We start from the raw sequence: 15,496 nt of genomic DNA on the forward strand, positions 1-15,496 counted from the left end.
CGCCATTGAAGGTGAAAGTGTGGCCTTTGTTTGCTGGCGGATCGCAGTGTGCCGTCGCATACAGCATGCATTCGCCGAGTCTGTGGCAGTGAAGCTCAAGCGTATCACCCGCGTGTTCGCAGAAACTCGAAACGCCTCGCTCGCGTGCCTGCAACGAGCACGTGGTTCCGAGGAAGTGGGCTGATACAGTGGGCTCCGGGGGGAGGGGCGTCTGGGCGATGTTGTGGTTGTTGCTGGCCGCTGGATCAGAGCTCCCTCACGCGCACCGGTCCCATGCCTTGTTGAGATCCGAATTGTGAGCTCCCTCTCGCATGCACTGACCCTTCCCCCAAGGACTCGTAAGCGGTGATCACCGGGCGGGTCCGTAATAGCGAGGATGTGGCAGTGCTCTGGCAGACAGCCGGCAGCTGCAGCGTGCTGCGTGCGTCTGACAGCCGTCAGCCGTCTCCCCCAGACTTTCCAACGCCGACGCCGACGGCAGGCAGAGCCGGCGGGGTCTTTACGCCTGCCGATCAGGCACTCGGCGCGATAATCAAAACAATTAAGTTTCAAGGTTTCAACCTCACACGGTAGCAAACACGCTTTGAAACGGCAACCGTCAGCATGTGGTATGAGTTTATCAGCAACTTGACAGACATGACGCAAGTCTAACAAAGCTCTACAGCAAACACATCCTCAACGCGCAAGTCGCGATTCGCTCCCCCTGCTGCCGGCAGTGGTTCGACTGCGCGGAATGCCATGCCGAGAAGACCGACCACGACCTCAAGGGGTCCACCGAGATGATTTTCGCCTGCAAAAAGTGCAAGAAGTGCTTCCGTAAAGACATGGAGACCTTTGAAGAGAGCGACGAGTATTGCCCACACTGCGACAACCATTTCCTGCTGGAAGCCGTGGAGCCGCAGGCGCGTCTGGAGGTCGAGGGAGAGGATATCAGGAAGGACTCGAGGATGATCAGGGACGAGCGCGTGAAGCAGAAGGAGATGCCGACGGTTTGGGACGACGAGGGCGAGGCTGTGAGATTGGGTTGAGGCGGATATGACTGACGAGGAAAAATGGCGAGTGTTGTTCCGACCGAGCAGAGATGGGATCGCTGCCTCGCGGGAAGTGTTGGTCTCGGCTTTGATGCGAGAGTCAGCTTGAGGCGAGTGAAAGGTAGCCGTGTAGGCCTGGAGGAGACGAGGAGGCACCCCAGCGCCGCCCGCGGTCACATGTCGAAGATGGTGAAGGGCGGAAGACACGCACAAGGAGCGCGTCAAAGAGATATTAATGAGACATGAACAATTTCACAAGCAAATGGACAAATCCTCCATGTGAAAAGCAGGTACCGCCGTGCTCCTTCCTAACCTGCCCCTCTCCCGCTCATATGTGCCTCCATCCCCCCTGCCTGCAGATTTTCTTCACTTCTCGCTCACTAACGCTACAAACGACGCCGAACTTCATATCAAACGTCCATTCTCTGCCTCAACACCCTTGTTTCCGAGCCATTACAACAAAATACACCACAATGCCGGGCCCAACAACTCCCAACCACACTCCTGCACCGCAACCCAAGCCCTCACCACCAGAACCTACAGCCCGCTCGCCACCACCTCCCCACCTGCAAACCTCCCGCCACAACCCCGACTTCCGCGCCCGCAACCAGCTCAAACTCCTCCAAATCGGCACCGCGCTCTCCAACCTGCAACTCCACCTGCACCGCGTCAAGCAAACGGAGAACCAAGCCGCGCTCGACGATGTGCACGCCCGAGCCATGAGAGTCGGGAAAGGATTGGAGAGTCTCGCGGACGGGAGGTTGGAGTTAGCGAAGCCGCCGGGCTGTCAGGAGGAGGAAGCTGGGGAGATGCTGAGGATCGATCGCCCTGGGGATTGGTACTGTGTTAGGCATGGGACGAAGGAGGAGGAGGGGGTGGAGTATGAGGAGATTTGTGCGGAGAGGGTTGGAGTGGCTAGGAGGGGGTATGAGAAGGGTTTGAGGGAGGGGAGTTCGGGGGATGGCATTTTAGGTGAGGATGCTGGGAAGGTCGAGGGTGGGTGCGCTGGCGAGGGGGGAGATGAGACACAGGATGTGAGTGAGGACACTACACTTGTGGAAGACGATGAGGATAGGAAGTCGCTGGGCTTGGGTGTTTCGGCGGATGTTGAGGGACTTTCAGTCTTTGAGGACCGTGGCGCTGCTGGCACTGAAGCGGCGATGTTTCTTGAGTAAATTGGGCATTTCGTCGCTAGAGAGATTGCGAGAGAAGATTCTGCCATGTTGAAACACTGTTGGTGGGCCTCGATCAAAAACTAGCAAGATTTGAGCATTGTAAGGAGTATGTATCCAGCGCGTTGAGCGCTGGATTTGCGAGTTTGACATTAGGCAGAGCAAGAAAATGCACCTATAAGTGAACACAGAGACTCGTTACTTCTTTCGAATTCTTGCTCGTTGATAGTACGCTTGCAAGCATCTTCTGGGACGTCTGATAGCAGCATATATATAATACAGACGTGCATTTCTCCCCTCGAAAACGCCATGCTATGCCCTCTCAAAAGGTTGGTCTATCATCTTACTCGGCGCCCGCCGGCCTCTCAGCCAGTACCTGCTCCTGACCCTGCGCCGAAGGAGGGCCGGCGGCACCACCTCTGCCGCCTCGCCTCGTTGCGGCCTCGGCATCCTTCTCGGTGTTGATCTTCTCCACGATCTTCTCGATCTCCTCGGCTTGCAGGTAGGCAACCTCGTTGCCGGGCGTCATGACGGCAATTTCGATGTTCTTGGCACCAGTTTGCACAACCTCGAGGAGCGACTTGATGGTCAGCTCGATGGTGCCGTCGCGGTCAAGAGAATCGGTGTGGTTGCGCTCGAGGAATTCGCGGACGGTTTTGCTGGATCGGCCGATGGCGTTTGCTTTCCTGAAAGTGTGTTAGTTATAGCCCTCGATCCACCTTGCTTTCGGTTCAGTGTTTCCGTACCATGCGCTGTAAATACCGCTGGGCTCAGTCTGGTAGAGCCTAGCCTCCTTGCTACCCGGGTCGAAACCAACGATGAGTGTGCTGATACCGAAAGGCCGCACACCACCACTCTGAGTATATCTCTGCTGCACTCCGGCGACGTATTTGGTGATGTATTCGATCGAAACGGGATCCTCGACAGTCAGCCTGTGACTCTGGGCCTCCAGTCGCGCCTTGTCGATGAGAATGCGGGCATCGGCGTTGAGGCCTGCAAAGGCGAGGCAGATGTGGTCGTCCACAAGACCAATCTTCGAAGGTGTGATGCGGGTGTCTTGCAGCTTCATGGCGGACTTCTTCTCGCAGCCTAGGACGACAATCTCGTTGCCCTTGACAGCGACGGCGCAGGTGCCGCGCTTGACGGCTTCGAGAGCATATTCGACCTGAAAGACGTGACCGTCGGGGGAGAAGACTGGGGAGTGTCAGTATTTGTTTTGATATCTCAAGGGCGTAGGTGACGCCATACCGGACAATGCGCGATCGTAGCCGGACATGCTGGGCGGTCGGAGCTCGTTGGCTCAGCGAGAAGTACGGAAAGTCCTTGTAGTGGTATCCAGGTCACGAATGAGTTTGCAGAGATGATCAAATGATCGGTCGTGAGTTCGTGAGGGAGTGTGGGGTTGGGGATTGCGGCGGATGGTTGTAGTTGATGATGTTTCCTTGAGCTTGAAGTCGCCGTCTGAGCTCACGGCCAGGCGACTGCTTGACGCGCGAGCTGGGGACAGGCGGCAGGTGTTCCGCGCGCGCAACAGCCTTGAGCGGGCGGGCTGACGGCTGGCACAGAGAGTGTTGTCGTCTGCCGTAGCGATTACGCCCCGATATAGGCCGAGGACGGGAAACATTTACTCGAAGGTCGGCGGCATTGTTGCTTAGGCGATTGCGCTCGCACACTCTCACTCCACCACAATGGCACCCATACATCGCTGTCTGCCCGTCGCCCGGCGATTGCGACTCTCCAACACCGCCTTCCAGCAGGCCGCCCGCCTGCGTCCTGCAAGCTTGTCGCAACAGCTCCCGCAGCAGATCAGATGGCAAACCACCGAAGCCCAAGCCACCACCTCAGCTTCCGGCGTCGACCATGCGCCGCAGTCCCAGCCCGATCGCTCGCAGAAGGACATCAAATACTCCGCCGACTCCTACGGCATCCAGCGCGACTCTCGGTTCAAGAAGCTTAGTGCAGAGGATGTGAAGTTCTTCAAGGATTTGCTGGGCAGCGAGAGCGCCGTCATTGATGGCCTCACCCAGGATGCGACCGACGACCTCGAGGGCTTCAACGCCGACTGGATGAAGAAATACCGTGGTCAGGCGAAGCTGGTGGTCAAGCCTCAGACGACCGAGCAGGTCTCGAAGATCATGAAATACTGCAACGACAACCTGCTCGCCGTGAACCCCCAGGGCGGCAACACTGGCCTGGTCGGAGGTAGCGTGCCTGTGTTCGACGAGATCGTCTTGAATCTTGGTCGCATGAACAAGATCCGTTCCTTCGATGACGTCTCTGGTATCCTCGTCGCCGACGCTGGCGTTGTCCTCGAAGCTGCCGACTCCTACCTCGCCGAGCGTGGCCACATCTTCCCTCTCGACCTCGGCGCAAAGGGTTCCTGCCACATCGGTGGCAACATTGCGACCAATGCTGGTGGTCTGCGTCTCCTCCGCTACGGATCGCTTCACGGCACCGTCCTCGGTCTGGAGGCTGTTCTCCCTGACGGCACCATCATGGACGACCTGTCCAAGCTCCGCAAGAACAACACCGGCTACGACATCAAGCAGCTCTTCATTGGTGGCGAGGGCACCATTGGCGTCGTCACCGGAGTTTCCATCCACTGCCCTCAGCGCTCCCCCGCCGTCAACGTCGCCTACCTCGGCCTGCCCTCCTACGAGCACGTCCAGAAAGCCTTCCGCGAAGCCAAGGGCCAGCTCTCCGAGATCCTCTCCGCCTTCGAGCTCATGGACACCGAATCGCAGCAACTCTACGTCCGCGCGACGGGCAAATCCCTCCCCCTCGCCGACGAGCACCCCTTCTATTGCCTGATCGAGACCTCCGGCTCGAACCCTGACCACGACAGCGAGAAGCTGACCGCCTTCCTCGAGCACGTTATGGCCGAGGAGATCGTTGCAGACGGCGTGGTCGCCGAGAACGAGACACAGGCGCAGAACCTGTGGGCCTGCCGCGAGGGCGTCTCCGAGGCCAGCCAGCACTTCGGCGGCGTCTACAAGTACGACCTGTCCATCCCGCTGCCGGACCTGTACCAGCTCGTCGACGATTGCCGTGCCCGCATGCGCGAGCTTGACCTCATCAGCATCGACGACGAGAGCAAGCCGATCCTCGACGTCGTCGGCTACGGCCACATGGGCGACTCGAACCTGCACTTGAACGTCGCGACGCGCAGGTACGACAAGGAGGTCGAGAAGGCGCTGGAGCCGTGGGTCTACGAGTGGGTGCAGAAGCGCCAGGGCAGTATCTCCGCCGAGCACGGTCTTGGTCTGGCGAAGAAGGCGTTCGTAGGTTACTCGAGGAGCGAGACGATGATCAAGCTTATGAAGCAGATGAAGGCCTTCTTTGACCCTGTGAGTATTCCTGCTGATACTTTGAGGCTCGACTTGACACAAGCTGACTTATAGCGCAGAACGGAATCATGAACCCTTACAAGTACATCTAAGCGGGCCCTCCCAGCCCGACGCAGCACGTTATCAGACGAAGCTGGACAAGCATACAAACGATACCATCATAGCATTTCCCCCCATTTCCACAGAGCCGTGGCACAAGCTCATGCGCTTGAGTCCTTGATGTACATGAATTCGTGCCAATTGGGTATATAAACACATATCAACAAACGAACAACAGAAGGAGACAAATCTCAAATCCATCAATCACAAAAAGCATTCCCTGTTCATGCAACAATCTCCGCCTCATCGCTGTCCTCAACCACAACCTCCGGCCCAGACGACTTCCCCTTCCTCCCCTTCACCCCTCTCGGTTTCCGAAACGCCGGCGCTTTCCCCACAGCATCTTGAGGCGCCGCCGCCACAACATCTCCCCCCTCACTCTCGCTCTCAGAAAGCAAGTGCCAAACATCATCCTCCTCCTCCGCTTCCATCAGCGGCTTCGCACCAATCTCATCCTCGCTCTCCTCTTCCTCCTGCTCCGCAACGACCTCACTCTCCCCCTTCCGCTTCTTCCCCCTCACCGGCTTAAAAAGCGCTTGCATCTCCTTCTCCCCGCGCATCCTCAGACTCAGCTCGCGCACCAGCGCGTGCCACTCCAGCGGCGCGGCGCAGGACGGGCAGGAGCCGTCCGTGGGCAGGATCGGGGCTGTGTCGTGCTGCGTTGCATGGAAGTGTGACGCTAAGCAGGAGAGGTGCGTCGTGCTGGTGCAGGAGGAGGTGGGGCAGACGAGTGTGCTGGCGCCGGAGGGTGGGAGGGGGTGGGCGCAGAGGGTGCAGATTTTGGCAGACGGGGAAGAGAGGAGGGCGAGGGATTTGGCGAGGTGGGGTTTGAGGGATTGGTGGGTAATGTCGAGGGCGGGGATGCCGGTGGGCGGGGGCGGGTTGGTGTTGGGTTCTTGTTGTTGGTCGGATGGGTTCGCTTGGGTTTGCGCGTCGAGTCCGACCCAGATGCCGTCGCGCAGGCCGTTGCCGCCTTCGTGCTCGAGGTGTTGGTTGATCCAGCGCGTCCAGACGCGCCAGACGTCTTCGGCGTAGAAGGTGACGCGGAGCGGCCAGCGCTCGAAGCTGCGGGCGCCGAGGAGGAGGTGGAGGTTGGCGAGGCGGTCGGTGAGGCAGAGGCGTGGACGGGGAGGGCGTTTGCGCGCGCGGCCGGTTTTGGGCGAGATGCGCGATTTGCTTGTTTGTTTGGTGCGGGAGATGCGTGCTGTGGAGGAGATGTGGCGTGTGATGTGGGTGTTTTGCCATGCCCATCTGGTGAAGTTCGTCAGATGGGGGGTTTCTGTGGATCTCTGGTGGTTTTGTCGCGTTGCAAATGAAGTGAAAGGAAAGGAAGTTTTGAATGAAAAAGCCGGGCTTGACCTACTCAAACTGCAATGCTGCAATTTTGCTGGGAAATCCAGTCACAAGCAATGCCATCTCCCACGGACGCAGTGAATCCCGTGATGTCTTGACAGCGCCACCCTTGACTTCGCCATTGTGCTGCTTAAGACGACGAACAGGATTCGGCGTGCTGCCAACGTACAAGGAGGCATGGCGGATGGTTGATCGTAGTAGATAACACGCATAGAAGGCCGGTATAGGTTTGTCCATTCTCAGAGCGCGGACAGCGCAGACATTCGTTGATTCAGCTGACTGTCAAACTTCCGCAATCCATCGTCTCGAGTCGGTCTTTCTGCCTCAATGTTGATCTGGTTCAAACCAGGCACGCGAGCTGCTCTCTCCCCGAACTGCTGCCGCGTCGGGCTGAGGAGCTCGTATATTTGATAGACGACCCTGAAAGATCGTGCAGCAACTCCTCCTGAATTGGCTGTGAGATTATGACCACATATATACAAGTGTGTTTACGTCGGTCGCCCACGCTCCCGCCGCGTGATGGGGAGACGTCGAGACAGGCTGCCGATCCGAGACGCCTCAGCGCCGCCTGCTTCGATGGGCCCGGACTAGCGCGGCTTGGCGGCCGATGTTCTGACTTCAGGCCTGCCTCGCTGCCTTCTCGAAGCCGAGGAGCTGCCTCACTCCACACTGTGCGTGGGACGATCTTTCGGCCAGGGAGATACCAAGTCACAGTCTGTCCCGTTGAAAGGCAGACGTCTATCACCATTCACGCTTTTCTACTCCATCAGGTCAAACCACCACCATATTTCGCGTGATATCCTGTATTTGGAACGTTGCATCCAGCACAGTCGCCCCATCCGGTTTAGCGCGGTCTAGCGTGCCCATGTAAGCGGACTCAAAGCCTGGAGGCCGTCAAGCGACCAGCATCGCATCGCCGGTGCCTCGCTCCTCCACCCTGCAACCCACCTCCGCCGCTCCTTCGCCCACACCGTATCCATCGACATCGTGCTGTCGCCGCCGGGCTGCCAGTCACGTCGCGTTCCCGAACCGTACAATCGACACATCCCCCCGCCCGAGCCTATACCCAGTCAATATCGCTCACGCGCAGCCGAGCCGCATAGATCCCGTCGCGGCTGGCCGACATCTGCGACTGCGCACTGCGTCGCCAACGAACAACGCTGCGAACGGCGCCCTCTGCCACCGCTACAGTGTCTTGAGAGAACACAATTCTCCTGGGCCTTTGCGCCCACTGCATTGCAGAGATGGCAGTACCTTCAATGGCTGAGGGAACGCACACTTTCCCTGCGATGGCGACGCCAGGTGGCATGCGTGCGAGCCCTATGGCTACACCGAACATCTCCAGCGCCAAAGGGAAGACTCCCATAGTGTCCGCGCCTGGCACATTAAATGGACCGCCGTCGGGCAACAACCACTCGATACCGCTCAGCGCAAGGCGGGCTGAGGCCTTGGACCTGTCTACAGTGCCACGAAGAGGCCAGCCGCGTCAACCCAGCGATGAGCCCAAGAAGAATCGTCTGTTCGGCATTTCCGACGCGCCGACTTTCAGACCGACCGAGGAAGAGTTTCGCGATCCGATGGAATATATGCGCAAGATTAGTCCTGAGGGAAGCAAATATGGAATCTGCAAGATCATTCCTCCCGACAGCTGGAATCCAACTCTTGCTATCAATACGGAGGTATGAATTGGTGTATGGAAACTTTTAGGGTTATATGCTAACACAATCGCTGCAGCGTTTCCATTTTCGCACACGGCGACAGGAGCTGAACTCCGTTGAAGGCGGCAATCGCGTCAGCCACGACTATCTTGACCAGCTCGCGAAGTTCCACAAGCAGAACGGTCACTCTTTAAATCGCTTTCCCAGTGTCGACAAAAGACCACTAGACTTGTACCGTCTCAAAAAGACCGTTGAGCGCAAAGGTGGCTTTGACACCGTCTGCAAAGCGAAGAGATGGGCTGAGGTTGGCCGTGATCTCGGCTACAGCGGCAAGATCATGTCTTCTCTTTCCACATCTCTCAAGAACTCCTACCAGAAATGGCTCCTCCCCTATGAGGAGTACCTGCGTCTAGCAAAGCCTGGCGTTCAACAACATCTAGAAATGATGAATGGCGGGCCTTTCACTCCCTCGCCAGGACCATCACCCGCCAAGAAGCCCCAGGGTGGAACACCTCTGGAAATCAAGCAAGAGACCCCCGCGGTTCAAGCGTCGAATTCTCTGAACGCTTCGATCTGGGGTCAAAGCCCTCAAGCGGCGACCGAGAGGCCAGAACCATCTCGTCCCGCCAGCACGACAGGCTTTACTCCAGTCAACGTTGGTGGAGGCTTCACCGCGGTCAACACACAATCTCCGACGCCAGGCTTCACTTCGGTCAACGGTCATGGCGGCATCCCACGTTCAAATCCTGGGACACCTTCGACTCCGATCCAGACACCGCCCGCGGTGAATGGTAACTCAACTGGTGGGCCTGCAGCAAACGGTGTCGCCGCAATCAAACGGCAGCACGGCGATTTGACGCCTGAAGAAACCGATGCATTCGGTCGCCGTAGCAAGCGGTTGAAGCGGGATACGCCGGTGATTGCAGGGAGCAACATGATCCATTCACGAATGGGAGCGTCACGGCCTCAACCTATGAGGGAGCGAAGCGAGTACCAACCAGGCGAAGTTTGCGAAGGTTGCGGTAAGCCCGACGAACCTGGAAAGCGACTCACCTGCGAGGAATGCGATCAGGCGTGGCATACGTACTGTCTCGATCCCCCCGTCAAGAGTGCGCCATCTAACGGTTGGATCTGTCCGCGCTGTCTGGTCGGAAACAACGAATATGGCTTCGAGGATGGCGACGTCTATTCCCTTGCCGGCTTCCTACGGAAAGCGAACGAGTTCAAACAGAACCATTTCGCGAATCTTCCTCGTCAATACACCCCTTTCAACGAACACAAACGCACTCTGGACGAACAGGACGTTGAGCGCGAGTTCTGGAGATTGGTGGACGATCACACCGATACTGTCGAAGTCGAGTACGGCGCGGATATACACTCGACAACGCATGGTAGCGGATTCCCAACCATTGAGAAGCAGCCGAGAGATCCATACTCGACCGACCCTTGGAATTTGAACATCTGGCCCCTTGATAAGGACAGCCTGTTCCGCCATGTCAAATCTGACGTCTCTGGTATGACAATTCCCTGGCTGTACGTCGGCATGGTTTTCTCGACGTTCTGCTGGCACAATGAGGATCACTTCGCATACTCTGTGAATTATCAGCACATCGGCGAGACCAAGACGTGGTACGGAATTCCAGGTGCGGACACCGAGAAGTTCGAGCTCGCTATGCGTAACGAGATGCCTGAGCTTTTCGAGAACCAACCGGACATTTTGTTCCAGCTAGTCACTCTTGCGAAGCCGGAGAAGCTGCGACAAGCAGGTGTACAAGTCTACGCGATCGATCAACATGCCGGGCAATTCGTCATCACCTTCCCCAAGGCGTATCATGCAGGCTTTAATCACGGTTTCAACGTCAACGAGGCGGTCAACTTCGCTCCAGCTGATTGGGAGCCTTTTGGAGAGGAGGGCATCAGACGGCTGCGTGCATTTCGCAAGCAACCTTGCTTTTCGCACGATGAGATGCTGCTCACAGCTGCTTCTGGCCCGTACTCCATTACCACTGCCAAGTGGCTAGGTCCTGCTTTAGAGCGGATGCGTGAGAATGAGATGTATGCCCGGAAATTCTTCCTCGAGCCGGAGGAGGCCGAAGCTGTGTCGACGACTGGCGAGGCCTACACAGGACCAAGATACCAGAAGCCCGCGGAGATCATCAACCCCGAAACGGAAGAGGAAGAGATCATCTGCACGTTCTGCAAATGTTACTGCTTCCTGTCACGCGTCGTCTGTACGAAGACGGGCAAGGTCATGTGTCTCTTGCATGCGGGCCACTTCGAGTGCTGTGACGCGTCCGAGACAGAGCGTTATTCTGGCCAATCGGGGGAGCACCAGCTGTGCTACCGCATGACGGATGCGAAGCTCGAGACGACTGTGCGCAAGGTCGTAGAGAAGGCGAACATCCCGGAAGTCTGGGCCGCTAAGGTCGACGCCGAGCTTGACGAGAATCCAAGGCCCTCTCTGAAGCACTTGCGCACTCTCCTCGCAGAAGGGGAGAGGATCCATTACGACCTGCCGCAGCTTACGGACCTGAAACGCTTCGTCGAGCGGTGCAATGAGTGGGTCGAGGAAGCCACTAGCTACATCACTCGCAAGCAGCAGAACCGACGCAAAAGCGAGAAAGTCTGGCGGAAGGGCAAGTCGCAAGCGGCAGAGCAGGAGGAGCGCGAAAAGGAGCTTCGCAATGTGGACAAGATTCACAGGCTTCTCGCCAAGGCCGATGAGATTTCTTTCGACTGCCAGGAGATTAACACTCTTCGCGAGCGGTCGGAGAATATCAAAGAGTTCCAACGCGACGCGGCTGATGCCCTTGCGAACATTCGCACGAAGACCACGGAGGAGTTCGAGGAGTTGGTGCAGCGCGGCAAAGAGTTTCATGTCGATATTCCAGAGATTGATCAGCTCGAGTCTCTGCTCAAAAGGCTTCGCTGGGACGACGAGGCGCGTGCAAAGAGGCCGAACCCTGAGACTATGCGCCAGGATAACACTCTTGGCGACATCGCCAAGTTCATCCAAGCCGGTCTTGAGATCGGCGTGCCCGAGACAAATGCGGATATTCTCTTCTTCCGTGAGCACATCGCTCAGGGTGAGCTATGGGAGCAGAAGGCAAGTGAGTTGATGGCTGTCGAGCACGTGCATTACCAGCAGCTCGACGCGCTCTCGAGACAAGCCATCACGCTGCCCGTAAACGCGGAAACTTTGGCACGCGTGGACAACATTCTCCGCAAGCAGCGAGAGGTGCAAGAAAGGATTGTGCATCTGTTAGATCGCACCAAGGATCCCGACTTCCGCAAGCGCCCGTTCTACCGCGAGGTGCGAGACGTCATGCAGACTCTCGAGGAGCTGCAGAGCAAACCGCAAGGCACGATCGACCTGGAGAAGGAACAGAAGCGGCACGAAGACTGGATGAGGCGCGGCAAGAAGCTGTTCGGCAAGGCCAATGCACCTCTTCACATTCTTGGACAACATATGGACATCGTCAACGAGCGCAATGTCGCTTGCTTCGATCTTGCCGATACACCTCGCGGACCTGTTGAGCCCTCTTCACGCGCCAATAGCCCCACAGCGGATGGTATGGACAGGTTGACGGACGGAAGCAACTCTAGTAGGGATGTTTTCTGTGTCTGTCGACGTCCGGAAGCTGGCATGATGATTGAGTGCGAGCTGTGCCACGAGTGGTACCACGGCAAGTGTCTGAAGATCGCCCGAGGCAAGGTGAAGGAAGACGACAAGTATACATGCCCGATCTGCGACTGGCGCGTCAAGATTCCACGCGATGCTGCGAGACCGAAGCTTGAGGATTTGCAAGCCTGGCAAGAGGAGCTTCTCACTCTACCATTCCAACCGGAAGAAGAAGCAACGCTTGCGAGCCTTTGCGATGCCGGCCAGGCATTCCGCGACTTCTTAAGGCCCTATATCAACCCTATCGTAACCTCGGGCGAAGAAGTTGGTACGCTGCGCTTCCACTTGCGCAAGGTTGAGGGTGCAGACATCCTGCTCGCTTACGAGACGAACTATCTTCGCCAGGAGCTGCACAAATGGGCACCCGTCGCGCCGGAACCGCCGCCACTCATCGAAGCGTCCTCTTCGACACGCAAGCCCCGTCCGACCAAGCAGCAAAAGATCATGGCCCAGCTTGGCATCACTAATCCCGACGACCTCCCGCAGCAATACAAGATCAAGCCCCATATTGCGCGTCGGAAAGCCTCTGAGGCTTTCGGTAAGAACCAGCTTCCCCTGCAGCCAGCGGGTACTGGCTCGTCGTCGCCAGCGCCGAATCCGCTCCAAGGTGCTACGCTCGGGACCTTCCAAGCCGCCCCTAAGCCAGGTCTTACCGCGCTTGCCATTCAGGTTCTGGGCAATCTTGCTAGCATCCCGGTCGCCCAGAAGATGCTTGCTGCGGAGCCGCACATGAACAGAGAGAAGCTCGACAAGATGCGGCGTCTGCTCAGCGAAGACCCTAATATCCCTGACGACATCGAGACGTTCACTGCTCGCATGGCCACGCTACCGCATATGCCCGCTTTTGGTTACGACATCAATCACAAGCCCTCACCTGTCGGCTCGTCGGGCCCTGGCTCGGCGTTCAGGGAGCAGAGCATGTTCTCTAACGCTGGCGCTTCGCCCTCAAATGGCGGCAACGGTGGTAGCCCATCGCTTCACCAACCTCGCCTTGCATCGCCCGCAACCTTCTCTCCAGCGCCTCAGTTCGGCGGCCACAACTCTCCTCCCTCTCCGAACTTCGGCACGGCCAATATGTTCGACAGCCCCGACGCCCACACAAGCGGCGCCGCTGACTTCAAGCCCACCGTTACCTCTCCCGAGAGCGAATATCCCCCGATGGCCCGCGGCGGCATGATGGGCATGGGCATGGGCATGGGCCTGTTCGAGAGCCCGCGCACTTCCGGCGCCCACGCGAGCGGCTTGGCGAGTCTCGCTCAGGCCGGCCTGCAAAGCCCCGGCTTCGGCGGCAGCCAGCAAGACGCCGGAGGCCTGGGGATGAACGACGTCTTTGCCGACCTTGTTGACCACGACGCCGTGGGCCTGGACGGTGCGAACGATGTTAAAGAGAAGGACCCTGATGCCGTTGTCCACGCCTCCACCGAGGACCCGGCTGGGTCTTTCGCGCAAGATTCGAACATGGATCCCCAGCTCACGGCGCAGAATGGGGACCGCGACGCTGTCATGGCCGATGCTCCTCCCGTGGCTACGACTGAGTTGCCCTCTGCCGCTGACGCGGATGGCCCTCGCCCGGATGAGAGCGCTTCTGAGCCGGAGGTCGACGTCAAGGATGCCGCGCAGAGTTCGTGAATGGGTCGCCTCGCTCACGACACCAACAACAACATGTACGAAATATGATTGCGAGGGGAGAATCGCTTCGTGGACGGCTTTTTTTTCTATGCTTCTGATTCTCTGGCTTTTGATTTTAAATAAATCCTTTTTCTTTTCCTATTTTACTTTGCTATCGATCAGAAGATGGAACGAGACCTTCCATGGACGACGCGGAAATGCACTCATCTGGACGGACTGAGCCAGTTCAGCTAGCTCAATGGTCTCTCAAAAAACCAGGGCGCAGTATCTATTATACCCTCCGTTTTCTGTGGTGGGAAGAAACGGAAATGGGAACAAATGGCTTTTTTTTTCCCAGGACCTTGCTCGTGCTTTCTCTTGCTCTTTGCTCGCTGTGCGCGTGTACTATGTACGTGTATCGGTACCTTAGGACTGTATGCAGGAGAAGGATTCTTGCTTTACCTGCTTCTCAGCTGAGATGCTCCGTGACAATGTTTCTGTTGGTCAAGCAGAGACTTTGCATCGTCCGACACGTGGGCGTTGGCCTGACTCGTAGCGGATGACGTCTGAGGAGTTTGGGTACGATCGTGGCGTATGTGTATACTTTGCATGGGTGTTACACTCTGACAATCTATGTACCTTCGACGAACAAACCGATTTTCCGCTCAAACGGCTCCCAACGCTCCCGCTTTTCCATTATCTAGATGAGCGGTCGAATAGCGACTTTTGGAGCCGCTAAATAGACGTGTACTGCAGCGATGAGGTTTTGCAATGAGGTTTGCAATATTATTCGGATTAGGCATAGTTAGATCCATAATATAGCCTTTAGCGCTTGGTTTTATCATCGCGATAAGGTTAAACCTTATCGCGATAAGGTTTCTGAAAGAGGTATAGCTACTAAGAGATCCTAACCGTAGGCGTTAGTAGTAGTATAGTATTCTTAGTAGTAGTAGTAGTAGTAGTTATCCTATAGATCTAGCAGATAGTGATAATAAAACGCTATAAAGCCTCTAGATCCGTTACCGTCGTCGCGTATATTATAGTAGCAATAGGAGTTAATACTACCGCCGCTAGTCCTACCGCTAGCGACCCCTACGTCGTTATCCGCCCTATTATCATAGTTAGTAACTCCTATACTAGCTCGATTAACCTCGCGGTATACCACCTCGTAGTAGGTTCTATCCGCGTCACTAAGAAGGGATACTAACTACCTTCCTAATCTTACTAATACGTAGAAGGACGCCTTTATACGTATTACGCTTAGCTATATAGAGATACGCTATAGTAGTAGAAGTAATAAAGAGTACTAGGAGGTCGTAATAGCCGATTTTAAAGCGTCTCTTAGTAGGCTATTACCTTTATTATAAGTAGTCGTACTATAGCTTAAGAGGTAATAGCGTAAGATCTTTAATAAAGAGGCGTCCGGATTAGGTATAGAGAATAAAACCGACCTATAGTAGACTATAGTAGAGTAGATTAAACTACGCGATATAGAGATCCGTCAGTAGGAGAAGGATAAGGAGCGATAGCGTACTCGTTAAAAGGA

General features: G+C 56.5%; 5 protein-coding genes across 5 annotated transcripts; 3 read left to right on the forward strand and 2 right to left on the reverse strand.

Annotated features, from left to right (window-relative positions):
• The first annotated feature begins 274 nt into the window (after positions 1-274).
• Positions 275-1,317, forward strand: WHR41_01621 (uncharacterized protein). Its single transcript, XM_069370227.1, has 2 exons — positions 275-608; positions 665-1,317. Exons 1-2 carry the CDS (start codon positions 604-606, stop codon positions 1,026-1,028), a joined length of 369 nt encoding a protein of 122 aa, XP_069232655.1. The 5' UTR covers positions 275-603; the 3' UTR covers positions 1,029-1,317.
• A 1,068-nt stretch (positions 1,318-2,385) lies between these two features.
• On the reverse strand, positions 2,386-3,668 carry PRE6 (Proteasome subunit alpha type-4). Its single transcript, XM_069370228.1, has 3 exons — positions 3,452-3,668; positions 2,950-3,397; positions 2,386-2,889 (listed from the first exon to the last, which is right to left on the reverse strand). Exons 1-3 carry the CDS (start codon positions 3,477-3,479, stop codon positions 2,547-2,549), a joined length of 819 nt encoding a protein of 272 aa, XP_069232658.1. The 5' UTR covers positions 3,480-3,668; the 3' UTR covers positions 2,386-2,546.
• Positions 3,669-3,791: 123 nt separating this feature from the next.
• Positions 3,792-5,884, forward strand: WHR41_01623 (uncharacterized protein). Its single transcript, XM_069370229.1, has 2 exons — positions 3,792-5,550; positions 5,610-5,884. The coding sequence occupies exons 1-2, from the start codon at positions 3,892-3,894 to the stop codon at positions 5,640-5,642; spliced, it is 1,692 nt and encodes a 563-aa protein (XP_069232657.1). The 5' UTR covers positions 3,792-3,891; the 3' UTR covers positions 5,643-5,884.
• On the reverse strand, positions 5,874-7,239 carry slx1 (Structure-specific endonuclease subunit SLX1; the record flags this gene model as incomplete). Its single annotated transcript, XM_069370230.1, has 2 exons — positions 5,874-6,900; positions 7,013-7,239. The coding sequence occupies 2 exons, from the start codon at positions 7,237-7,239 to the stop codon at positions 5,874-5,876; spliced, it is 1,254 nt and encodes a 417-aa protein (XP_069232660.1).
• Positions 7,240-8,242: 1,003 nt separating this feature from the next.
• WHR41_01625 (uncharacterized protein) lies at positions 8,243-13,971 on the forward strand (the record flags this gene model as incomplete). The annotated part of the gene is made up of 2 exons (XM_069370231.1): positions 8,243-8,681; positions 8,737-13,971. Exons 1-2 carry the CDS (start codon positions 8,247-8,249, stop codon positions 13,969-13,971), a joined length of 5,670 nt encoding a protein of 1,889 aa, XP_069232659.1. The 5' UTR covers positions 8,243-8,246.
• Positions 13,972-15,496: the final 1,525 nt, after the last annotated feature.

This window comes from Cladosporium halotolerans, assembly GCF_011745625.1.
Source record: "Cladosporium halotolerans strain TM138-S3 chromosome Unknown Sca4, whole genome shotgun sequence".
Lineage (NCBI taxonomy): Eukaryota > Fungi > Ascomycota > Dothideomycetes > Cladosporiales > Cladosporiaceae > Cladosporium > Cladosporium halotolerans.